Here is a 24,557-nt window from a genome sequence, read left to right on the forward strand (position 1 = left end):
TAGAATGGAAAAAAATGAAATATGGAATTGGAAAAACTAGAGAAAAATTAACAAACCCAAAAGTTGTTATATCAAAAAGATTGATAAGTTTGATAAACATTTAACTAGACTTACCCTAATATCAAAACCACATACAGATATCACAAGAAAAGTATAGACCAATATCTCTCATAAGATGCATATAAGATAGATGCACAATTTCTTAACAAAATATTAACACGCCAAATCCAGAAACATTACAAAAAAAATTGTATACCATGACCAAGTGATTTATCCCAGGAATTCAAGGTTGGTTTAATATAAAAAAATCAATTCATATAATACACCATATTTAATAGAATAAAGGGCAAAAACACTCAATTGTCTCAGTGGACACAGGAAAGGCCTCCATCTCCCTCCACGTCCCTCCAAAGGACATTATCTCATTCCTTTTTATGGCTGCATAATATTCCATGCTGTATATGTAGCACATTTTCTTTAACCAATCTATCATTGATGGGCATTTAGGTTGATTCCATGTCTTTACTATTGTGAATAGTGCTGCAATAAACATACACGTGCATGTGTCTTTATAATAGAACAATTTATATTCCTTTGGGTATATACCCAGGAATGGGATTGCTGGGTCAAATGGTATTTCTGTCTCTAGGTCTTTGAGGAATTCTATACTATCTTCCACAATGGTTGAACTAATTTACACTCCCACCAACAGTGTAAATGCATTCCTTTTTCTCCACAACATCACCAGCATCTGTTATTTTTTGAATTTTTGATAATAGCCATTCTGACTGGTATAAGAGGGTCTCTCACTATGGTTTTGATTTGCATTTCTCTAATGATCAGTGTGTTGAGCTTTTCAAAATATGATTCTGGGTCACACATATGTCTTCTTTTGTGAAGTGTCTTTTTATGTCCTTGGCCCACTTTTTAATTTTTTTTTCTTGTAAATTTGTTTAAGTTTTTATAGATGCTGGATATTAGACTTTTGTCAGATGCATGGTTTGCAAAACTTTTTTTCCCATGGCGTAGGTTGTCTGTTCACTCTGCTGATAGTTTCTTTTGCTGTACAGAAGCTCTTTAGTTTAAGTAGATCCCTTAATTTACTTATTTGTCAATTTTTGTTTTTGTTACAACTGCTTTTGGCATCTTTGTCATGAAATCTTTGCCCCTGCCTTGGTCCTGAATGGTATTGCCTAGGTTTTCTTCTAGGGTTTTTATAGTTTTTAGTTTTACATTTAAGTCTTTAATCCATCTTGAGTTGATTTTTGTATATGCTCTAAGGAAGGGGTCCAGTTCCAATTTTCTACATATGGCTAGCCAGTTATCCCAGCACCATTTATTAAATAAGGAATCCTTTCACTATTGCTTGTTTTTGTCACGTTTGTTGAAGATCACATAGTTGTAGGAGTGCAGTCTTATTTCTGGGTTCTCTATGCTGTTCCATTAGTCTGTCTGTTTTTGTATCAGTACCATGCTGTTTTGGTTACTGTAGCCATGCAGTATAGGTTGAAGTCAGGTAGCATGAGGCCTCCAGCTTTGTTCTTTTTGCTTAGGGTTGGCTTGGCTATTTGGGCTCTTTTTTGGTTCCATGTGAATTTTTAAATAGCTTTTTCTAGTTCTGTGAAGAATGTCAATGGTAGTTTAATGGGAATAGCATTGAATCTATAAATTGCTTTGGGCAGTATTGTCATTTCCACAATACTGATTCTTCCTATCCATGAACACGGAATGTTTTTCCATTTGTTTCCATTATTTCTAATTTCTTTGAGCAGTGGTTTGTAGTTCTCCTTGTAGATGTCCTTCACTTCCCTTGTTAGCTGTATTCCTAGGTATTTTATTCTTTTTGTGGCAATTGTGAATTAGAGTTCATGCGTGCTTTGGCTCTCTGCTTGCCTGTTTTGGGTGTATAGGAATGCTAGCAATTTTTGCACACTGATTTTGTATCCTGAGAATTTGCTGAACTTGCTTATCAGCTGAAGAAACTTTTGGGCTGAGACAGTGGGGTTTTCTAGATATAGGATCATGTCATCTGTAAACAGGAATAGTTTCACTTCCTCTCTTCCTATTTGAGTACACTTTATTCCTTTCTCTTCCCTGAATATGACTGCCCTGGCCAGAACTTCCAATACTGTGTTGAATAGGAGTGATGAGAGAGAGCAACCTTGTCTTGTCCTGATTTTCAAGGGGCTTACTTCCAGCTTTTGCCCATTCAGTATAATACTGTCTGTGAGTTTGTCATATATGGCTCTTATTATTTTGAGGTATATTCCTTCAATACCTACTTTATTAAGAGTTTTAAACATGAAGGGGTATTGAATTTTATCAAAGGCCTTTTCTGCATCTGTGGAGATAATCATGTGGTTTTTGTCTTTAGTTCTGTTTATGTGATGAGTCACATTTATTGATTTGCATATGTTGAACCAACCTTGCATCCCAGGGGATGATGAAGCCAAATTTGATCATGGTGGATAAGCTTTTCGATGTGCTGCTGGATTCGGTTTGCCAGTATTTTGTTGAGGATTTTTGCTCAATGTTCATCAAGGATAATGGCCTGAAGTTTTCTTTTTTTGTTATATTTCTGCCAGGTTTTGGTATCGGGATGATGCTGGCCTCACAGAATGAGTTAGGAAAGAGTCTCTCCTTTTCAATTTTTTTGAGTAGTTTCAGTAGGAATGGTACTCTTTTCTGTACATCTGGTGGAATTCAGCTGTGAATCCGTCTGGTCCTGGACTTTTTTTGGTTGGTAGGCTGTTTATTACTGCCTCAGTTTCAGCACTCGTTTTCAGTCTGTTCAGGGATTCAATTTCTTCTTGGTTTGGTATTGGGAGGGTGTATGTGTCCAGAAATGTATCCATTTCTTCTAGATTTTCTATGCCCATAGAGGTGTTTATGATATTCTCTGGTGGTTGTTTGTATTTCTGTGAGGTCAGTGGTAATATCTCCCTTATCATTTCTGATTGTATTTATTTGAGTTGTGTCTTCTTCTTCTTTATTAGTCTAACTAACAGTCTATTTTATTAACTTTTTTGAAAAACTAGCCTGGATTCATTGATATTTTGAATGGTTTTTTTTTTATGTCTCTATCTCCTTTGATTCAGCTCTGATTTTGGTCATTTCTTGTCTTCTACTAGCTTTGGGACTTCTTTGCCCTTGGTTCTCTAGTTCTTTTAGTTGTGATGTTAGGTTGTTAACTTGCGATCTTTCTAGCTTTTTGATGTGGGCATTTAGTGCTATAAATTTACGCCTTAACACTGCCTTAGCTGTGTCCCAGAGATTCTGGTATGTTGTATCTTTGTTCTCATTAGTTTCAAAGAACTGCTTGATTTCTCCCTTAATTTCATTATTTACTCAAAAGTCCTTCAGGAGCAGGTTGTTCAATTTCCATGTAGTTGTGTTGTTTTGAGTGAATTTCTTAGTCTTGAGTTCTAATTTGATTGTGTTGTTGCCCAAGAGACTGTTTGTTATGATTTCAGTTCTTTTGTTTTTGCTGAGGAGTATTTTACTTCCGATTATGTGATCAATTTTAGAGTAAGTGCCGTGTGGTGATTAGAAGAATGTATATTCTGTTGTTTGGGGATGGAGAGTTCTATAGAGATCTATCAAGTCCATTTATTCCAGAGCTGAGTTCAGGTCCTGAATATCTTTGTTAATTTTCTCTCTCAATGATCTGTCTAATGGGGTGTTAAAACCTCCCACTATTATTGTGTGGGAGTCTAAGTCTATTTGAAGGTCTTTTTGAGCCTATGTCTGTCTTTGCATGTGAGATGGATCTCTTGCAGATAGCATACCAATGGGTCTTGGTTTTTTATCCAGCTTGCCACTCTGTGTCTTTTAATTGGGGCATTTAGCCCATTTACACTTAAGATTAGTATTGTTATGTGTGGATTCAATCCTGTCATCATGATGCTAGCTGGTTATTTTGCAGACTTGTTTATGCGGTTGCTTCATAGTGTCACTGGTCTGTGTACTTCAGTGTATTCTTGTAGTGGCTGATAACAGTTTTTCCTTTCCATATTTAGTGCTTCCTTCAGGAGTTCTTGTAAGGCAGGTCTGGTGGTAATGAATTCCCTCAACATTTGCTTGTCCTGAAAGGATCTTATTTCTCCTTCGCTTATGAAGCTTAGTTTGGCTGGATATGAAATTCTGTGTTGGAATTTCTTTCCTTTAAGAATGTTGAATATTGGCCCCCAATCTCCTCTGGCTTGTAGGGTTTCCACTGAGAGGTCTGCTGTTAGTCTGATGGTCTTCCCTTTGTAGGTGACCTAGCCTTTCTCTCTGGCTGCCCTTAACATTTTTTCTTTCATTTCTACCTTGGAAAATCTGATGATCATGTGTCCTGGGAATGATCTTCTCATGGAGTATCTCACCGGGGTTCTCTGCATTTCCTGAATTTGAATGTTTGCTTGTCTAGCTAGGTTGGGGAAGTTCTCCTGGAAAATATCCTGAAATATGTTTTCCAAATTGTTTCCATTCTCCCCATCTCTTTCAGATACCCTAATCAGTCATAGATTCCGTCTCTTTACATAATCCCATATTTCTTGGAGGTTTTGTTCATTCCTTATCATTCTTTTTCTCTATTCTTATCTGCCCGTATTATTTCAGAAAGACAGTCTTCAAGCTCTGAGATTCTTTCAGAGGAAGAATCTTTCAGAGGAAGACCAAGCAGAGCTTGGCCTATTCTTCTATGAATACTTCTGATTGCATTGTGAAGTTCTTGTAGTGTGTTTTTCAGCTCGATCAGGTCAGTTATGTTCTTCTCTATAATATCTATTTTGGCTATCAGCTCCTGCATTGTTTTATCATGATTTTTAGCTTCCTTGCATTGGGTTACAACTTGCTTCTTTAGCTCAGCGACGTTCATTTTTATCCACATTCTGAAGTCTACTTCTTTCATTGCAGTGATCTTAGCCTTACCCCAGTTCCAAACCCTTGCTGGAGAGATACTGCAGTCATTTAGAAGGAAGAAGGCACTTTGGCTTTTTGAGTTTTTAGTGTTTTTATGCTGATTCTTTCTCATCTTTGTGGGCTTATCTACCTTTGATTTTTGAGGTTGCTGACCTTTGGATGGGGTTTTGGGGTTTCTTTTGTTTTTCTTTTAACAATCTGGCCACTTTTCCATAAAGCTGCTGTGGCTTGCTGGGGGTCCCCTCCAGACTCTAGTCACTTTGGATTTTCCAGTACCTGGAGGTATCACCAGTGAAGGCTGTGAAACAGCAAAAATGGCAACCTGCCCCTTCCCCTGGGAGCACCATCCCAGGGAGGTATGAACCTCTTGCTGGCCTAAACACACCTGTAGGAGATGGCCGGAGACCCCATTTGGGAGGTCTCACCCAGTCAGGAGGAACAGGATTGGGGAGCCACTGAAAGAAGCAATCTAGCCACACTTCCGAAGAGAAACTATGCTGTGCTGGGGTACCACTTGCATCCCCAGTTGGCTTGGGATCTCCAAAGCCTGGAGACTGGTGTGGCTAAGTCGCCAAAACAGCAAAGATGGCAGCCTGCCCCTCCCCCGAGGAGCTCTGTCCCAGGAAGTCTTCAAATCTCTGTCAGCCAGAGAACATCGACAGGAGTGGCTGGAGGCCACAGTTGGGAGGTCCTGCCCAGTGAGAAGGAATGGATCAGGGACCCTCTTAAAGAAGCAGTCTGGCCATATTTTGGTAAAGCAGCTGTGCCATGTTGGGAGATCCTTTCAGCCCCCAGTTGGTTTGAGCTCCCCAAAGCTGAAAGGCTGGAATGGCTGGGATGCCCAAACAGCAAAGGTGGCAGCCCTCTCCACCATCAAGGCCCCCTGTCCCAGGGAGAGATCAAAATTTTATGGGCTGTAGAAAATGGGCAGAGGTGGCTGAAGGCCTTGTTTGGGAAGACCCACCCAGTGAGGAGGAATGGATAGGAGTCCTGCTTAAAAAAGCAGCCTGGCCACGTTTTGGCAGAGCAGCTGTGCTGTGCTGGGGGATCCTTTCCACACCTGGTGGGTTTGGACTCTCCAAAGCCTACAGGCTGGAACAGCTGAGTCGTCCAAACAGCAAAGGTGGTGCCCCTCACCCCCACCCCAGCCACCCCCAGAAATCCACCTTGTCTCAGGTAGGTGCTACACTGTTGCCCATGGCTGGCTGGAATTCCAAGCCAGTTGGTCTTATCTGGTGAGGTGCTGTGGAAGTGAGGCCCACATACCAATGCTGCTCAGCTCCCTGGATTCAGCCTCCTTCCTAAGGGTATGTACAGACCTTCTGCCTTGCGTGAATGGCGGTCACCTTTGCTGGGGTTCCGGAGCCTGAGTATGTAAAGCTCCTGGGTGTCTGTGCATGCCTGAGCAGCTGCTCTGCCAATAATCCAATGCAGCTCTGTGTGTAAGACCCAAAGGCCTGGTGGAGTGGGTTCACAGGGGATCTCCTGATCCAAAGGTTGCAAAGATCGGTGGGAGAAGCATCGTTCCCCAGGTTTGCACATTCACTCACCACTTCCTTGGTGGGGGGAGGGGAGGGGGTTTCCTTTGGGTCTGTGTTGCTCCTATGTAGGCCATTGCCCTGCCCTGCTTTCCTCTATCCTCTGTGGGTCGAGCTGACTCCTTAATCAGTCCCAATGCAAGTATCTGGATGTTTCAGATAAAGGTTTTGTAAGTACTCACCCCTTTGTTCCTCGCTGAGAGAGCCGTGCCCCATACCTGCTTGTAGTTGGCCATCTTTGAAAATAAAATTAAGAAAACAATTTCATTTACAAGCACATCAAAAAGAGTAAAATACTTAAGAAAAAATTTAACAAAGAAGTGAAAGACTTGCAGCCTAAAAAGTATAAAGAAATTAAGGAAGACCTAAATAAATGAAAAAAATCCCATGTTCATGGACCAAAAGACTTTGTTAGAATGGCAATACTCCCTAAATTGATCTACAGATTCAATGCAATTCCTATTAGAATCCCAGCTGGTTTCATTGCAGAAATTGATAACCTAAAATTCATATGGAAAAGAGAGAGATGCAGATTAGTCAACAATGTTTAAAAAGACAGATAAAGTTGGAGCAGTCACAACTCCCAATTTCAAAATTTACTACAAAGCTACAGTAATCGAGACAGTGTGGTACTGTCATAGGACAGACACAGAGATTGATAAAATAGAATTGATAGTCTAGAAATAAACCATTACATTTATGATCAATTGATTTCCAACAGAGGTGCTAAGACAGTTCAATGGTGGAAAGAATAGTCTTTTCAACAAATGATGCTGGGAAAACTAGATATCCATATAAAAAATGAAGTTGGATCCCTACCTCACACCATATGCAACAATTAGCTCAAAATGGATCAGATCTAAATGTTGCAGCTAAAACTATAAAAGTCTTAAAAGAACATATAAGAATAAATCTTTGTATACTTGAATTACGCAATGGTTTCTTAGATATGGCACCAAAGACACAATTGACAAAAGAAAAATAAATCAATTGAACCTCCACATTTAAAACTTTGTGCTTCTTTTGCCAGAGATTCAGGTTTTAAAAAACAAAAAGCCCTTGTGCTTCAAAGGACACTATCAAGAAAGTGAAAAGATGATCCGTAGTAAGGGAGAAAATATTTACAGATATGTATCAGATAAGGGATTGTAACCAGAATATATAAAGAAGTCTTACAACTCAACAATAAAAAATAAATAACCCAATTTTTTAAATGGGCAAAGGATTTGAATAGAAATTTCTCAAAAAATAATACAAATGATCAATAAGAGCATGAAAAGATGCTCAACATAGGTAGTCATTAGGAAAACGCATATCAAAAGTACAAAGAGGCCGGGCATGGTGGCTCATGCCTGCAATCCCAGCACTTTGGGAGGCCGAGGCTGGCAGATCACCTTAGGTCAGGAGTTTGAGACCAGCTTGGCCAACATGGTGAAACCCTGTCTCTACTAAAAATACAAAAATTAGCCGGGCATGGTGGCATGTGCCTGTAGTCCCAGCTACTTGGGAGGCTGAGGCAGGAGAATCACTTGAACCCAGGAGGTGGAGACTGAAGTAAGCCAAGATCGTGCCACTGCACTCCAGCCTGTGCAACAGAGTAAGACTCCATCTCCAAAAAAAAAAAAGAAAAAAGAAAAAAAGCACAATGAGATACCACTTTACAGCCACTAGGATGGCTAGAATCAAAAGAATGGACAATAGTAAGTTTTGTTGACAATGTGGAACCCTCACACATTGTTGATGGGAACATAAAATGGTGTAGTCACTTTGGAAAACAGTTTGATAGTTCGTCAAAATGTTAAATATATAATTACCATATGACTCAACAATTTCACTTCTAGGTATATACCCAAGAGAAATAAAGCATATGTCCACACAAACACTTGCACATAAATATTTCTAGCAGCATCATTCATAATAGCTAAAAGGGAAAACAGCCCAAACATCCAACTGATGACAGATAAACAAAATGTGGCATATCCATACAATGGAATGTTATTCAGCCATAAAAAGGAATGGGGAATGGATCCATACCACCACATAGGTAACCTTGAAAACACTAACTGAAAGAAGCCAGATGTGAAGGTCACATATTGATACTTCTATTTATGTGAAATGTTCAGAATAGGAAAATCTATAGAGCCAGAAAGTAGATTTGTGGTTGCCAGGGGCTTTCGATGACAGGAGGGGAGGGGAGTGGTCATTGCTAGTGATTACAGGGTTCTTGAGAGGGAGTGAGAAAAAATGTTCTAAAATGTATTGTGGTGATGGTTGCATAACTCTGTGAACAAACAAAAACCATTGAATTCTATACTTTAAAAGGGTAAATTTTATGGGATGTGGATTATAGCTCAATAAAGCTGTCATTAAGAAAGGAAAAGGAAGGTGGGGGGAGAAGAGGGAAAGGGGAGGGAGGGGAGGGGAGGGGAAGGGGGGAGAAAAAAGATACACCGTGGCATATCTCTTCCCTTTTACCTGTCATTATGTGTCAGTGCCTCCCATTGGCCTAAACTACCCAGAAGCCAGAGGGAAAGCCATTTGGGACTATATTCCATTGTGACACTGAGCAGAGCAAGGGAAGGATGGGGACACTTCTCTCACACATCTCTGACTCCCCAACATCTAACCCATGGCCTGGCATGTGATATTCATGCTATAAAGATTTGTTGAATCAGTAAATGGCCCCTCATCTAGATTCTGCCAGGCAGCACAGGGGGCTTTTTGAATGTAAATGACCTAATGATTCAGGATCCTATGACCAGCGACTGTCACCCTCTGTCACCTTTCTTCTGCCCCTTTATCTCTGAAGTCATTGAAGGGGCCCTGCGTGAGTCAGGGAGGGCTGGGGGGAGGAGCAAGGGTGGGAGGGGCAGGGAAGAGGGTGGCTTCTCCGACAACTTAAAAGGGGCTCGAACCACTTCCTCCCCAGACAGGGGTAGTGCGAGGCCGGGCACAGCCTTCCTGTGTGGTTTTACCGCCCAGAGAGCGTCATGGACCTGGGTGAGTGAGCCTCTTCATGTGAGAAGGGACAGTACCAGGGTCTTGGACACCCAGACTGACCCTGTGGAATGGGGGTGGAGGATGCGGGTGGAGCGCATAGGGGTGCTTCCTGGAGAAATCAGTTCTGATTTGGTGGGCATTGGAAGCTACTTCCAGAGAATGCCCCCTGCTGTCCCAGGAGGGGTGCACCTGCCCTTTCAGACCTGGGGAAGGGGTCAGCCTTTGGTGCCAGTGGGGACAAGGGAGGGGCCGAGGTCATGTCTTTCTAAAACAGCAGGGACATAAGAGAGTGGCGGGGCTGGGCTTGGTGGTCTGGCAGAACCTGTTCTCATCATGAGGGTGATAGGTTAGGCCCTCTGGGACCTCTGGGGACAGGTTTCAACAGAGAAATTCTCCCTAGAGAGCTTAGGACCTTTTACCCACTCTCTGATTCCCACCTTTCTCCCCTGCCAAATATTCATATACCTGTCCACTTGGGGTCATGAGGAGATGCAAATGAAACGTGACTGGGTTGTGAGAATGGTGCGGTGCATTGCAAATGCAAGCTCTGGTTGCTTTCTCTCTGCTGCACATCCCACCTGCTTTGATCTGGCTTTGCTGTTGCCTCTTGCAAGTTAAGGAATGGGCAGGCAACATGGAATGGGATGACAAGGGGCACTCAGCTTGGAGAAATCATAGCCAGGCCTTCAGCACAGCCCCTGCCCCTGAGCAAACCTCACACACTCTGCCCCGGCAGACAACTCTACTCTTTAGAAAGCCCTTTCTCAGGTCTAACCTCTGTCTTGACTAGAAGGGGTCAAGGGGAAGCACTGAGAGTTTCTGAGTGGTTCATCCAGCTCCAGATGCCCCCTTTATAAATCTCAGCTGTGGAGTCAGACCAGGCTGAGGCTAAGAAGACCAGGTTCCTAGATGGCTTGTCTCACCAGCAAACAATGCACCACGGCGGCCTCAAAGCCGCAAGGGGTTGGCTTTAAAAAGTGAAGGTTCCTGGTGCTGTCCTCACACCCCTCCTCGCCACACCACAGCCTCCTTGATTTCATCTCTTACTTTCCCGCCTGCCCTGAACGCTGGGTCTGGACCCAGCAAACAGCTGTGAAAGGGTTAAAGTGGTCACCCCCACCCACTGACTGTGAACTCCTGAAAGGCAGGTTCAGGTGCTTTGAGGATGTGAGGAGAAAATGTCTGCGGAATGAATGAATACACCGTATCAAGAACTCTGTAGAGTTTAGTTTTTGAAAATCTCTTCCAAATGCCTCATTTCCCAGCCAATCTACCCTTAAATCCCACTCCCCTGCACCCCCTCCACCACCCCCCATCACAGTCCCACAGTACAGACGTCATCCACAGAAGACCCTGCTCCAGCCTTTCATACTGGCCTCCAGGAAGGAAACCAAGCAGTGCCCAGTGGTGTGCTGCTGGGCATTTGAAAAGCAGCTCCCCGGGGTGAAGCACTGGTAGCTGCCTCCAGGGTGGAGGGAAAGTCCTGAATTTGTAGTGCTTGCCAATTTCCATGGTGTAAATTCTCCCACCCTGGCTGATTGATTTCAAGCCATCTACATGACTGAACAGGGGGTTGGGAAGATGTGCACAGTGTCTTACCCCAGACTAGGTGTGGGGGTGCTAGACTCCTAGGCTTTGATGCAGGGAGAGAGGGTAATCTCTGGTCCAGGAAGAAGGGATGTTCTTGCCACTTCACTCAACTTGAGAGAGCCCCAACGGTCAAACCCGAAATACTGGTAGGAGGGGAAGCCGCTGACAAGCTTTACTCAAAACGGGCTCTCTGGGCCGTTGATGGGGTGGGTGGGCCTCGGAGGATCTGTTGTTCTGCTCTTCATCTGCCCAGCAAGGAGCAAGAGGTGGGTGAGGAGGGAGGGTTTCTGTTACACAAAATGAAAACTCCCAAGCAGGGCTGAGCTGGCCTTTTTCACGGTTTGAATGAGCAGCTCTGAGGCACCCTCCCCACCTTCGAGCAATGAGACCGAAGATCTTTCATAATTCTCAAAAGCAAAGCAAGGAAAAAATGAACCCATGAGAGATGTGTGCCTCACAGCTCAGACATAAATGGTGGCAAAGGGGGATGCTGAAGCTAATTCAGGGCCAGTTTCTTGCCTGCCAGAAACTTGGCTGGGGTGGAGAGGAACGCTGCAGCCTGGGGTCGCTGTTGGAAAAAATCTCTCCTCTTTGCTTCGGACATTCAGGCAACTCTCATTGTTTGAGGGATTCAGGGATGACCAGTCTGGTGGAGAGAGTGACACATATGTCACAAAGCCACTGCAACAGAATGAGATACAGCATTGACCAGGGCAAGGGCAAGACAAGAAGGGAATAGTGAACCCGGGTCAGAGAGGTATTTAAGATGGGTTTTCAAGGGTGTGTAGGAGTTGTCAAGCCCAACAAGGAGCTGCAATGGGCCCAGGATGTGGCAGGAATGGCAAACTCCATTGCCATCAGAGGCCGACAAGGTAAAAGAGGGAACGGGCATAAGGTGCAGGAAGTGGAGGGGAGTAGAGTGACCCAGAGGGTGCATGCCCCACCTAAAGGCATTCAAATCCATTATTTCAAAAACTCCATGCTGACAAGCAGAGTGTCCTGGGGACTAAGGCTGCAGCCGTGTAGATGGTCAGCTGAGACAACAGTAACAGAGACAAGAAAGAAGCAAGCGGAGGGGAGGGTGGAGTAGCTGGCCATGCCAAGGAGGAAGATGAGGAGGAAGGATGCAGGCACAGGAGACCCAATCCTTAAAACATGGTACAGCATCCCTAAGGAATTTGGACTTTATCCTGAAAACAATGGGGACCCATCAAAGATTTTTATTTTTCAAGTAGGTGAATTAACGGATGAGATTTGTGTTTTGGAAGGAGTTCTGTGGCAGCAAAGAGGCAGCAAAGCCTGTGTCAGAACAGAGGTGGGGCCGGCTCTTTTGGGGGCCAGGATGTTGGGGGATGGAAGCAGGAAGCACTGGTGGCCAGTGGGGCATGGGGAGCAAAGATTCCCCTCATGCTCCGTGGAGCGTCCTAGATGCAGCAGGCTCATCAGAAACACAGCCTGATGCAGTAGCCAGAGCCCAAACCTTGCTATCCTGTTCAAATCTCAGGTCCCTCTCTTAGCAGCTGTGTGGCCCCAGGCATTTGGCTTAATCTCTCTGGGCCTCTATTTTCTGGAATCTAAGATGAGGATCACCAGGGTAGCTCATGAGATGTTATGAGGGAGAGACACATACAGACCCAGTGGCAGCACAGAAGGATGGTTAGGAGTGTGGTTGCTGGAGTTGGAGGGTTTCAAAGCCTGCTCCCCTGCTGGCCATTGTGTGACTCTGAGAAAGTTACTTGCTGTGTTTCAGTTTCTCGTTGGTAAATGGGGATAATAGTAGTGCCTACTTCATGGGGCTTTTGAGAGGATGAAATGAGACCATACATGCAGACAGTGTGGCACGCAGTGAGAGCTCAGTGAATATGAATTATCTCATTGGATACAGCAGTTGATAACATAGAAACTGCAAGGTCTACCAGGCTCTCACCCATCCCTGCCTACTCTCTGAAAGTGGATTCCCCAGATCTCTAGACCTCTCATCACCTCCCTGCTTCTCCTCTGCCTCCCTTATCCAAAAAAAAAGAGAGAGAGAAAAAAATTGTGTTGGCAGGTGAGGAAGTTCAGAGAGGAAAAAGTCTGGGGTCGCTCTTGGGACGAGCTGATTGGGCAACTGTGATTTCCTGGGCAGTCTGGAGGACCTGGAAAAATGCGGGGATGGAAGTTCATGATTTGGAGGTGGGGGCAGCCAGCCAATAATTATCTTTCCTGGATGGGCAGTCTCTCATGTTGGGGGCTCCGGTTGGAGTTCTAGGGAATTTTCATGATGATCATTACTGAAAACTCAAGAACTCAGAAAACACCCAACATCTAGGTCAACCACTCCTTAGCCCCAGAGATTCCCAACTTCATTGGTCTCACTGAAGCTGCTGCCCAAGACCAGTTTCTTTATGACTTTGTAACAGACAGGGATGATCTGACTCATGGCCACTGACCAGGCTCCCTTTTGCCACATACAAGAGTTCCCCTAAGTTTCCCTGTGATGTTTCTTGAAAGCCACCTGCTTTGGACCTACAAGACCCTTGCTCATCCACCTCCTCCAAAACACCTGGAATGAGAAATCACAGGCATACACGCCAGCACTCCCCCAACTCCCCTCCCCTGACGGGAACAGCAGGAGTGGGACAGCGCCCGGGAGAAGGGGTTATCAACAGAGTTCAACAGAAACACAGTTCTTGCTCCTCAGATCTCACCCGTTGTGACTTATCAAAACTTTGAGGTTTCTCATTTCTCCCTGACAGTCAGAGCGGGCTTTCTCTAGAGTAACCGAGACATTTACGTGTTTAAAGAAACCTCGAGACTCGACCTCTAGATGAGTCAGGGGAGGGCGGGTGGAGCGTTGAACCGTGAAGAGTGTGGTTGGGCGTAAACATGTGGACTTAAACTCAGGAGCTCAGGGGTAATTCAGTGAAAAAGGGGAATGAGCGGTGGGGAGCTCTGTTGCAACAGGGTCCAATCGCAGCAGGACTACAAATGCCCGAGCGCAGGCTGGGAACGAGGGGACAGCGGCTGCCTGTCCCCAGAATAGAAAATGCAGCTAGGAAGCCCTCTTTGAGTGGACAGCGGAGGACTGGACTGCCAGGCCAAGCATCAGGGGCTTCATCCTCAGGGCCGGTTAGAGCCCCTGAGGATTTAGGAGGAAGGTGAGGTGGGGACTGCCATCAGAGCTAAGCTTTAGGCAGATGTGTCTAGCAGTAGTGTGCAGGACTATTTGCTCAAGGCGGGAGAAATACCTATTTATTTATGTAGCCCGATGCAGTCTCTCCTTCCCGGAGGAACTCCCAAGCCCAGAATCCCTGGCGTTACACAATTTCCGGGGAACACATTAACCAACTGCAACCTGGGTGCCATGCAGGGAGGCCTCCAGCAGGTGGTGCTGTGGCCAAGGACACGGAAGCGCTGGGCTCTCACTGCTTCCCCAGCCTCCAGGAGAAGGTGCCTTAAACAGGTTCCCACGCATTTCCTGGCGCTATTGAGCTTGGAGCTGCCAAGGGCCTGCCTTCACTTGTGGCATCGCGGTTACTGACTCTCCAGTGGGCCAGGCCCTACCTAGCTGGGACCTGAGGGTCAGGATACGGGAAGAGGGCTACTGCCGCCCTGACTTGTAGGTAAGCTAAGACATCTAGGCAAATTACTCTGTCAACTGTCCTCCCTGCTCAGCCTCAGGAAGAAATAAGTTCCTGCTGGGCCCCAGGCTCAGCCACAAAACCAGACTGAGCACATCTGGGCCTTGTGCTAAACCGGGGTCCCCATCAGCTGCTCAGACCCCAGGAAGCCTCCTGACTTCCAGAACACGTCGCTTCCCAAAGCTGACCCTGTTCCCCCTTTCACCTGCCCCCCAAGCCTAAGTTAGAAAACAAGTTAAAGGAGAGAAAGTGTGTGCAGGCACTTCAGTTAAGCAAAAAAATAAAGAAAGAAGTCGTGACATCAGGAAAGAGTGTCCTTCCCCCACACTGCCGCAGGACAGCATCCCTTCTGTGTCCTCTCGGGCCATCTTGATGCCCTCTCCCTTGGAAAAAGGACAGGCATTCGTTTACTTGTCATTCATGTATTTATTCATCATTCATGTATTTATCATTCATATATTCATCAGCACGCAATTGTGGGGCACCTCCTCAATTCTGGGCCTGCACAAGATAAAAGGGAAGGGATCTCTGTCCCAAAGGCAGGCCAAAGGTGTGTGCCCAGTGGACCAACAGTCAGTGCTGAATGAATGTCATTTCAGTGAGGGGGTGTTGTGGAGCTGGTGGAGCCCTGAGGCAGTCTCCATTGCTGTGGACCAGTAAGGAACCTCATCCCTCTACCCAGCCTGTGAGGTCATCCTCCTTCCTCAGCCCACCTCCCTCAGGAGACACTCAGGCTTGGCTTCATGCACATGTGGCTGCGCACTCACCTGGATGCCAGGAAAATGCTCCTGGGCCAGTGGCTACCAGCACCAAAGCAGGGCTGGAAACGTGTGCACCTACCCCATGACCTCATAGCTTTGCCGCCTCATCCCACATCAGGTGGAGTGGGAGGGGGCACTCAGACCCACCAACCAAGCTCAGTCTTGAGGGGTGGTCTGGGCTAGAGAAGACTTCCCAGCTCCAAGAAGCAGCCCAGATGGGCCAAGACAGGGGGTGGGAGGGGCTGCCCTGCATTCTGATGCTGCTTCTTTCCAGAACCTGGGAGTGGAGGAGGACGAGAAGGAGGTGAGGACAGTGATGCCGGGCAGCGGGCCAGGTGTTCAAAGGCACAATCTGGTTCTGATGTTCTCTTTCAGCAAACACAGTGCCTGGAGCTTGGGAGGAAAGTTCCCAACAGCGTCTCCCCCTCCACTGCTTTCTTTAATAACAAAGACTTGTCCCTGCCAAGCAATAACTTTCTCGCCTTGTCTCCTACAGGGAAACCAATGAAAAGCGTGCTGGTGGTGGCTCTCCTTGTCATTTTCCAGGTGAGGTTCTCTGCCAAGGAAAGCTCTGTTCCCTTCTCCACACGGCCTCCCAAGTCAGGGGTTTAGTGGAGGAGCTGGGCATTTGCTAGAAGATACAAGACCCAGACATAAGCCCGCCTGCCACTCATTAAGCTAATGGCTGCCCCCTCACCATCTGCTGAGTGACCCTGGAGAGCCACAGATGTTCTCTGGACTTCCTTTACTCCATTTAGGTTAAAACATGGGGGAAAATAACTTACCACCTTCCCTATCCCACCTCCAATCTCCCTGCCCAGGAGACAGAAACATGGACTCTGAGTTCTTAGAGAGAGAAGAGCTGCAAAAAGCAAAAAATGTTACTGGGTTTTGTGCATGTGTGCTGAGAAAATCACCCTGGATCTGGTGATCTTGTTACTATCCTATCGCCCCAAAGTTGTCTCTTTCCAACCTTCACCCAAAGGCTTCCCTCGCAGCCCCCGTTTTCTTTGGTGACATAGAGACCCATCCGGCCTCCCTGGCAGGGGAGGGAAGAGAGGATGGGGCCCTAGGGATGGGGAGAGGGGTGGATGAGCACATACTTTATAGCAGGCCTGAACTCGGCAGGAACAAAGACCCTCACTTTACAAAGTTCTGTTTCTCCATCCAGAAACAGACAGAAAGTGTGCCTCACCAAGTGCCAAAGTTAGAAGAAACTGTAACTCGCAGAGTCAACTTTCTCCCATTTGTTAGAGGTGGGAGCTCAGAGTGGGGGTAGGGGAGTCCAACTGAGGCCAGAGCTAGAGAGGCAGTGCTTCAGAATTCGGCTCATCCCCAGGTCTGGAGGCCAGAGGGGAAGCTTTCCAGAAGCTCAGGCCAGAGGCAGGCCCCAAGCTGGGCACTGTTCCCAAAACCCCATCCCAGAGGCCCCCCGGAGCCTGGGCTGCAGCCCATAGCCTGGCCCCCTTCCCCATCATCACTCCCTCCTCTCTCTCCCCTGTCTCCAGGACTCTGGGGGGCTGTATTACTGGCAGTGGAGGCTGGAAGGTTGGGAAGGGGAGGAGGACAGCTGAGGCTCATTCTTCCCTTTCACTTGGGGAGGGGGTGCTCAGACAGGGCAGGATGTGGTGGGGCTGTGGGCTGCAGAGGCAGTGAGGCTGGGGGAGGGAGAATTATAAAACAGGAACAAGGTTCAAGGGGAGAAGGGAAGGCAGGACTGGATGACGCAGAGTGCACTTCATAGAGGCCGGGAGTACTGCCCTCCAGGAAGGCTGAGACCCCCTCATGTCCAGGGACCCCGGGTCTAAGGCCTTGGGCCGTAACCATGGCTGGTCCAAAGGCAGCAGCCTCCTTCAGGGCTCCCAGGCTGCAGCCATGCCCAGGAAAGGGAAGAGGGGTTGCCACTGACTTTTCGTCTCAGGCTAGCAATGGCCAAAGAAAAGGCTCCTGGACATCATTTTGTCCTCACCATGTTCCCAAGCAGGACAGTGATGAATCCAGAACTTGGGTGTGAAAAAGAGATAGAGACAAGATGCGGTGAATCCCTCCAGCACAAATGGGTAGAAACCCATCGTCGCTGAGCTGCTGAATCTGGTTCCTGGTGATAGAACCATGAGCCTCGTGAGGCAGGTCCTCCAGCCCAGCTCCCTGCCCTGCACAAACCCGTCCATCGTTGTGCGCAGAGGCAGGGGCAGGCATGGACCCCCTCCTTCATTGATAAAATCACAGCAGGCTGCTGAACCTTCACCCGACCCTGCAGACGGCTAAAAAAAGCTCCAGCAGCTGAGTCCTGCTGATTGGGATCTGCCGGAAGAGATGCGAGGAAGAGAGAGGCAGAGAGGTGGGGGGAGAGGGCGGGAGCACAGAGGGAGAGTGGGAGATGAGAGCTGCGCTTCCTTCCAGGGACACAGCTGCTGAGGAGTCCTCGCCCCCACCCCCATGGCCCATCATCCATTCACGGAGTTTATGGCACTTGGGCTCACGTTGCCTGAGCTCCTGCTGGGTGCTAAGAGGGGACCCAGGATCTAGAGTCTCTCCAGGTCACCCACCACCCATGATCACAGCAGTTTGCCCCAAACCCAAGGCTTCATGGCCTCAAAATGGGAGCATTTGCCTTCCTCTCTTCATACTCCAGGCCCTCCTCAACCTTGACCCCCAGGTGGATTTTCCCCCTAAAGCTGAGGTCTTTTATAAGCCCCCTGGAAAACTCCACCAAGTTCTAAAGGAGGGTCAAGAAGAAAGACACATGTTCCCTCTCTCACGGAGCTTCCAGAGGGCAAAATTAAAGCTCCATGGAGAGGAAATGGTGCTGGAGCCTGGGCTAGGTACCTCACAGCAACCATGGGAAGCAAATAGGATTCATCTCCATTTCACAGAAGAGAAAACTGAGGCTCTGAGAGAGAGAGAGAGAGAGAGAGACAGAGAGAGTTTAACCAGCTCAAGGCTCATCTGGCCCCAGAGCCCAGCCGATTTCCAGTCCCGTCAGCACATGTAGAGTCTCTCAGACTTGGCAAAATCAGCCACTTGCTACTTATTAGCAGAACTGTAGAATCTCAGGCCCCACCTTAGCCTACTGATTCAGGATAGACATGTTCACAGGATTAATCAGGTGATGCATATTGGAGTTAAAATTTGAGAAGCACTGATTTCAAACCAAAGAATCACCTGGAGACTTTAGGAAAACACAGATTCCTAGACCCATCACCTGAGATTCTGGTTCAGAATTCTCAGGTGGGGCCTGAGAATTTGCATTCCTAACAAGTTCCCAGGTGATGCTATGATACTGATGATGCGGACCTCACGATGAAACCACTATTCCTCCCGCCTGGGCAACGTGGCAGAATCCCATCTCTACTAAAAATACAAAAATTCGCTGGGTGTGGTGGCATAAGGCTGTGGTCCCAGCTACTCAGGAGGCTGAAGTGGAAGGATCACCTGAGCCTGGAGAGGCCGAGGCTGCAGGGAGCCATGATTGCACCACTGCACTCCAGCCTGGGCAACAGAGTGAGACCATGTCTCAAGAAAAAAAAAAGAAAGAAACCACTGCTCTAGGCTAAATCCCAGCCAGAGTTGGAGCCACCCAGCTAAATTGGCCTGTTTTCCCTCATTTCCTTCCCCGAAGGTATGCCTGTGTCAAGATGAGGTCACGGACGATTACATCGGAGACAACACCACAGTGGACTACACTTTGTTCGAGTCTTTGTGCTCCAAGAAGGACGTGCGGAACTTTAAAGCCTGGTTCCTCCCTATCATGTACTCCATCATTTGTTTCGTGGGCCTACTGGGCAATGGGCTGGTCGTGTTGACCTATATCTATTTCAAGAGGCTCAAGACCATGACCGATACCTACCTGCTCAACCTGGCGGTGGCAGACATCCTCTTCCTCCTGACCCTTCCCTTCTGGGCCTACAGCGCGGCCAAGTCCTGGGTCTTCGGTGTCCACTTTTGCAAGCTCATCTTTGCCATCTACAAGATGAGCTTCTTCAGTGGCATGCTCCTACTTCTTTGCATCAGCATTGACCGCTACGTGGCCATCGTCCAGGCTGTCTCAGCTCACCGCCACCGTGCCCGCGTCCTCCTCATCAGCAAGCTGTCCTGTGTGGGCATCTGGATACTAGCCACGGTGCTCTCCATCCCAGAGCTCCTGTACAGTGACCTCCAGAGGAGCAGCAGTGAGCAAGCGATGCGATGCTCTCTCATCACAGAGCATGTGGAGGCCTTTATCACTATCCAGGTGGCCCAGATGGTGATCGGCTTTCTGGTCCCCCTGCTGGCCATGAGCTTCTGTTACCTTGTCATCATCCGCACCCTGCTCCAGGCACGCAACTTTGAGCGCAACAAGGCCATCAAGGTGATCATCGCTGTGGTCGTGGTCTTCATAGTCTTCCAGCTGCCCTACAATGGGGTGGTCCTGGCCCAGACGGTGGCCAACTTCAACATCACCAGTAGCACCTGTGAGCTCAGTAAGCAGCTCAACATCGCCTACGACGTCACCTACAGCCTGGCCTGCGTCCGCTGCTGCGTCAACCCTTTCTTGTACGCCTTCATCGGCGTCAAGTTCCGCAACGATCTCTTCAAGCTCTTCAAGGACCTGGGCTGCCTCAGCCAGGAGCAGCTCCGGCAGTGGTCTTCCTGTCGGCACATCCGGCGCTCCTCCATGAGTGTGGAGGCCGAGACCACCACCACCTTCTCCCCATAGGCGACTCTTCTGCCTGGACTAGAGGGACCTCTCCCAGGGTCCCTGGGGTGGGGATAGGGAGCAGATGCAATGACTCAGGACATCCCCCCGCCAAAAGCTGCTCAGGGAGAAGCAGCTCTCCCCTCAGAGTGCAAGCCCCTGCTCCAGAAGATAGCTTCACCCCAATCCCAGCTACCTCAACCAATGCCAAAAAAAGACAGGGCTGATAAGCTAACACCAGACAGACAACACTGGGAAACAGAGGCTATTGTCCCCTAAACCAAAAACTGAAAGTGAAAGTCCAGAAACTGTTCCCACCTGCTGGAGTGAAGGGGCCAAGGAGGGTGAGTGCAAGGGGCGTGGGAGTGGCCTGAAGAGTCCTCTGAATGAACCTTCTGGCCTCCCATAGACTCAAATGCTCAGACCAGCTCTTCCAAAAACCAGGCCTTATCTCCAAGACCAGAGATAGTGGGGAGACTTCTTGGCTTGGTGAGGAAAAGCGGACATCAGCTGGTCAAACAAACTCTCTGAACCCCTCCCTCCATCGTTTTCTTCACTGTCCTCCAAGCCAGCGGGAATGGCAGCTGCCACGCCGCCCTAAAAGCACACTCATCCCCTCACTTGCCGCGTCGCCCTCCCAGGCTCTCAACAGGGGAGAGTGTGGTGTTTCCTGCAGGCCAGGCCGGCTGCCTCCGCGTGATCAAAGCCACACTCTGGGCTCCAGAGTGGGGATGACATGCACTCAGCTCTTGGCTCCACTGGCATGGGAGGAGAGGACAAGGGAAATGTCAGGGGCGGGGAGGGTGACAGTGGCCGCCCAAGGCCCACGAGCTTGTTCTTTGTTCTTTGTCACAGGGACTGAAAACCTCTCCTCATGTTCTGCTTTCGATTCGTTAAGAGAGCAACATTTTACCCACACACAGATAAAGTTTTCCCTTGAGGAAACAACAGCTTTAAAAGAAAAAGAAAAAAAAAAGTCTTTGGTAAATGGCAAATGAGCGTGTCTTTGTTTTGCAATCCCCCACACCCCACCTGACCGTCCCCTCTCCCCTCCTCCCTGCCCTCTCCCAGGCCTCGTTTCTTAGAGACGCTCAGAACCACAAAGTTGCTCAGGAATGCTCTGAGCCCGTCTGGTGACACAGGACCAAGAGGCTGAAAGGTAGAAGGAAGATGAAGACAGGAGGTCCATCTTGCAAATACCCTTCCAGAGTTCAAGGGATAGGCCCCAAGCCTGCACAGTCAGCACTGAACCGGACATGCTGATCCTGCTGCAGCTTTGGGAAGACCAACTTTTCCGGGTAACCTCGATACCTGGGGACTCTGCATTTAGCAGCTCTTGCACAGTAGCCTGCTCACCTGTCCCAGCTCAGACCAGAACTAGAGCCCTTAACCTTTTGTCAGCCCCTTAGACTCTGAAAGCTGGGGTTTGGAGGGAGGGCCTTTCTGTGGGCTTGGAGACCACAGCATACTGGACTAGGGGTCAGGGATGAGACCCTTTGCTGGCATGAGAGCTGGAACCACCCATGATCCTCTCTGCTAGCCACCGTAGCAGCAGTGGCCTCCGTGGTGTATGTCATAGTCCCTTCCTGCTGGTACAACAAAATGCCACCGATGGAGTAATTTACAAACCATAGAAATGTATTTCTCACAGTTTTAGAGGATTGGAAGTCCAAGATCAAGACGCCAACAGATTCAGTGTCTGGTGTGGACTCTGTCTGCTTCCGAGATGGGGCCTTGCCATGCCCTCTGGAGGGGACAAACACTGTGTCCTCCCGTGGTAGAAGAGTGGAAGATCACAATGAGCCTAACTAGTTCCCTCCTGCTCTTTTATTGCTATAAGGGCATTAATCCCGTTCACAAGGGTGGAGCCTTCATGACCTAATCACCTCCCAAAGGCCCCCCCCAACTTCTCATACCATTGCCTTGGGGTTTATGTTCCAACCATATGAATGTTGGAAAGATACATACATTCAAACCATAGTGTGGATACTGACTGTGGAGGAGCAGGGAGAGAGGGACAGACAAAGGCCCCCACACAGGCCAGGTGTCCGTGTCATTTCGTGCCTTGGTGCCACCCAGAGCCGTGACTTCTGCAAGCCAGAGAGCAGGTCAGTCCAATCTACAATGCGTCAAGAGGGGTCTGAAGGACCCAGAGCTGCAATAGCTCTGGGCCGTGGGGAGCTAGAGGGAGGGCTGAGGCACTCACGCAATAGGTGATTCCATCCATTTCCCCAAGTGGAAAGAGCCTCGTTGAAAATGGAGCTGCCTGGTAATGACACCCATTCGCTCATCTCGCAAGCACGTGACATTACCCTCCTCCGAGAGATGCACTGGGCTGGAAGGTTTTTAACAAGATTTGTCAGCTGGTCTCCAAGCCGGGAATCGGCGCCCTGAGAGGAATGAGCCTGGCACGGATGCAGTCAGCGTGGAGCAGCGTTTGCAGCAACGGCATTAAATATTAAAAGGCACAGCTGCGACTGTGTGCGTGAGCGTGTGGCCAGGGGGCGATGCCAGTGTGCGTGTGTGTCCCCGAGGGGAACCTGCCGGAGCGCGTGTGCGTGTGGAGCCCGCTGGTGTGGACATCCTAATGAGGTTACAGATGGGAAAACAACCCTCGGTTCCTGAAGGGGAAGAATGTAACAGAGCAGTCATGCAAAAGGCAGCCAGGCCAGCCGCACAAATGCGCCACCTCAGCTGCAGATACATTTTTCTAGAATAACTGGACATCTCCAAATATTTACAGAGAAAACAAAACCCCCAGCAATGTCAATTCCCTCGAACTGCTGTGTCTCAGAAGTTCTCTCGGTTCAGTGCTGGCCTGATCCCTGCTCCCTTGCCCGAGGCTCTCATGTGCCCATCTTGAGCTTGGGGTGACCCCTGGGAAGAAGGAAAAGGCCCCCTGGGAGGCCCACCCAGGGCTTCTCTCTTCTTTTCTTACCTGCTTCATACATCTGAACCCTCTTCCCAGGTTCACAGCCAATAAGCCTTCTCCAGTCACCTGAAATTTCCTTTTCATTTCATCCCCAGGCCCTCATCTCCCTCATCCTTGCTGGCTGCAACCCCAGGCCAAGCCCAAGGCATTCCCAGGCCACAGGTCTGCCCTTTCAGCTAGAAGCACCACACCTTTCTCATCACAGACTCACAGAGCTCCAAGGGACCTCAAAGATCAGCTGGGCCAATCCCCCAGTCATTTTCTAGATGGTGAAACTGAGGCCCAGCGGGGAGAAGCTGACTTGCCTGAAGAGGCGTGGCAATGCAGGGATATTGGTTAAACTTGCTTTGGAAGCCTGAGCGTCTGGCAGGGTTGCAGGAGGGTGTGGGGGAGAGCAGAGACTCTGGAGCTCTGCCGACTTTGAATCTCATCTCTACTGCTTCCCAGCTATGTGACCTTCAGCTGTTGCCCAACTGGTCTGAGTCTTGGGTTTCTCAACTGCAAAATGGAGAGGATTTGTGTAAACAGTTAGCACAGTGCCTGGAATGTTGAGTGTGGTGGTGAGGAAGAGGGACTTTGCAGCCAGACTGCCTGGTTTGAACCCCGGCTCCACTGCCTGGGCTGGTTACTTAGCCTCCCTGTACCTCAGTTTCTTAATCTGTATAATGGGGATACTAATGGTACCTATGTCCTAGGATTGTTGTGGAAGGCAACGAATCCATATATGTAAAATGCTTAGAAAAACTTACATATGTGTTGTTGGTAATCTTTAGGAGATGTTTAAGAAATGGTAACTTAAAAAAAAAAAAAGTTGCTAACCACAAGGAAACCAAATTCAATTCCTTAGCCCATTTCCATCCCCACAGAATTTATAATTCAAGCTGGACGGCAATTTAGAGATGAGTGAATCTGGCCTTTCCATCCATTGTATGGTGAGTCAACTCGTGCTCTGAGAGGGAAGCAACTAGCCTGAGGTCTCTCGGGAGGTCTTTGCAATGCTGGAACTTTAACCTAGTTCCCTGGGCTCCTAACCAGAGCTCTTCCCACCAGACCCTGCTGGGCTCACGGGAACATCCCTGCACATCCACCGTGGCACCCGCCCTCATCCCACGCTGTGTCGTTCTCTCCGGCAGGCATCGTTCATCTTGTCCTTTGATTAGGTCCTTAAGGAGAACCTCCCTTCTCCCCTTTAAATAGTTCCTGTCCTTATCACTGAGTCTGGAGAATGAATGAAATATAAAAGAAATATGGCAGCGGGCCCAAAGGAAATCAGGCAACTGATCTTCTTAAGAAAGGAAGATGGGCCGTCTTCTCTGGGAATGGTTCTCAGTTACATGTCTTTGTTGAGGGTGAACAGTTGGAGGAAAAGAAACAGACCTAAAGGGATTGTGGGGGGAATTAAGGCAAAGGAGATGGAGGAAAGGCAGGGGGAAGATGGGGCAGGAATGGGTTTTAGGGAATATACACTGGGGGCGGGACTTGAAGCAAATCTTCAGTGGGTAGTTAGATGTCCCATCCTGCATGCACACA

At 48.1% G+C, this 24,557-nt stretch overlaps 1 protein-coding gene across 1 annotated transcript; it reads left to right on the plus strand.

Moving 5' to 3' along the window:
* Positions 1-9,370: 9,370 nt before the first annotated feature.
* On the plus strand, positions 9,371-24,121 carry CCR7 (C-C motif chemokine receptor 7). The gene is made up of 3 exons (XM_003831418.5): positions 9,371-9,443; positions 15,914-15,963; positions 19,040-24,121. The coding sequence occupies exons 1-3, from the start codon at positions 9,434-9,436 to the stop codon at positions 20,114-20,116; spliced, it is 1,137 nt and encodes a 378-aa protein (XP_003831466.1). The 5' UTR covers positions 9,371-9,433; the 3' UTR covers positions 20,117-24,121.
* The last annotated feature ends 436 nt before the right edge of the window (positions 24,122-24,557 follow it).

This window comes from Pan paniscus, chromosome 19 (genome assembly GCF_029289425.2).
Source record: "Pan paniscus chromosome 19, NHGRI_mPanPan1-v2.0_pri, whole genome shotgun sequence".
Lineage (NCBI taxonomy): Eukaryota > Metazoa > Chordata > Mammalia > Primates > Hominidae > Pan > Pan paniscus.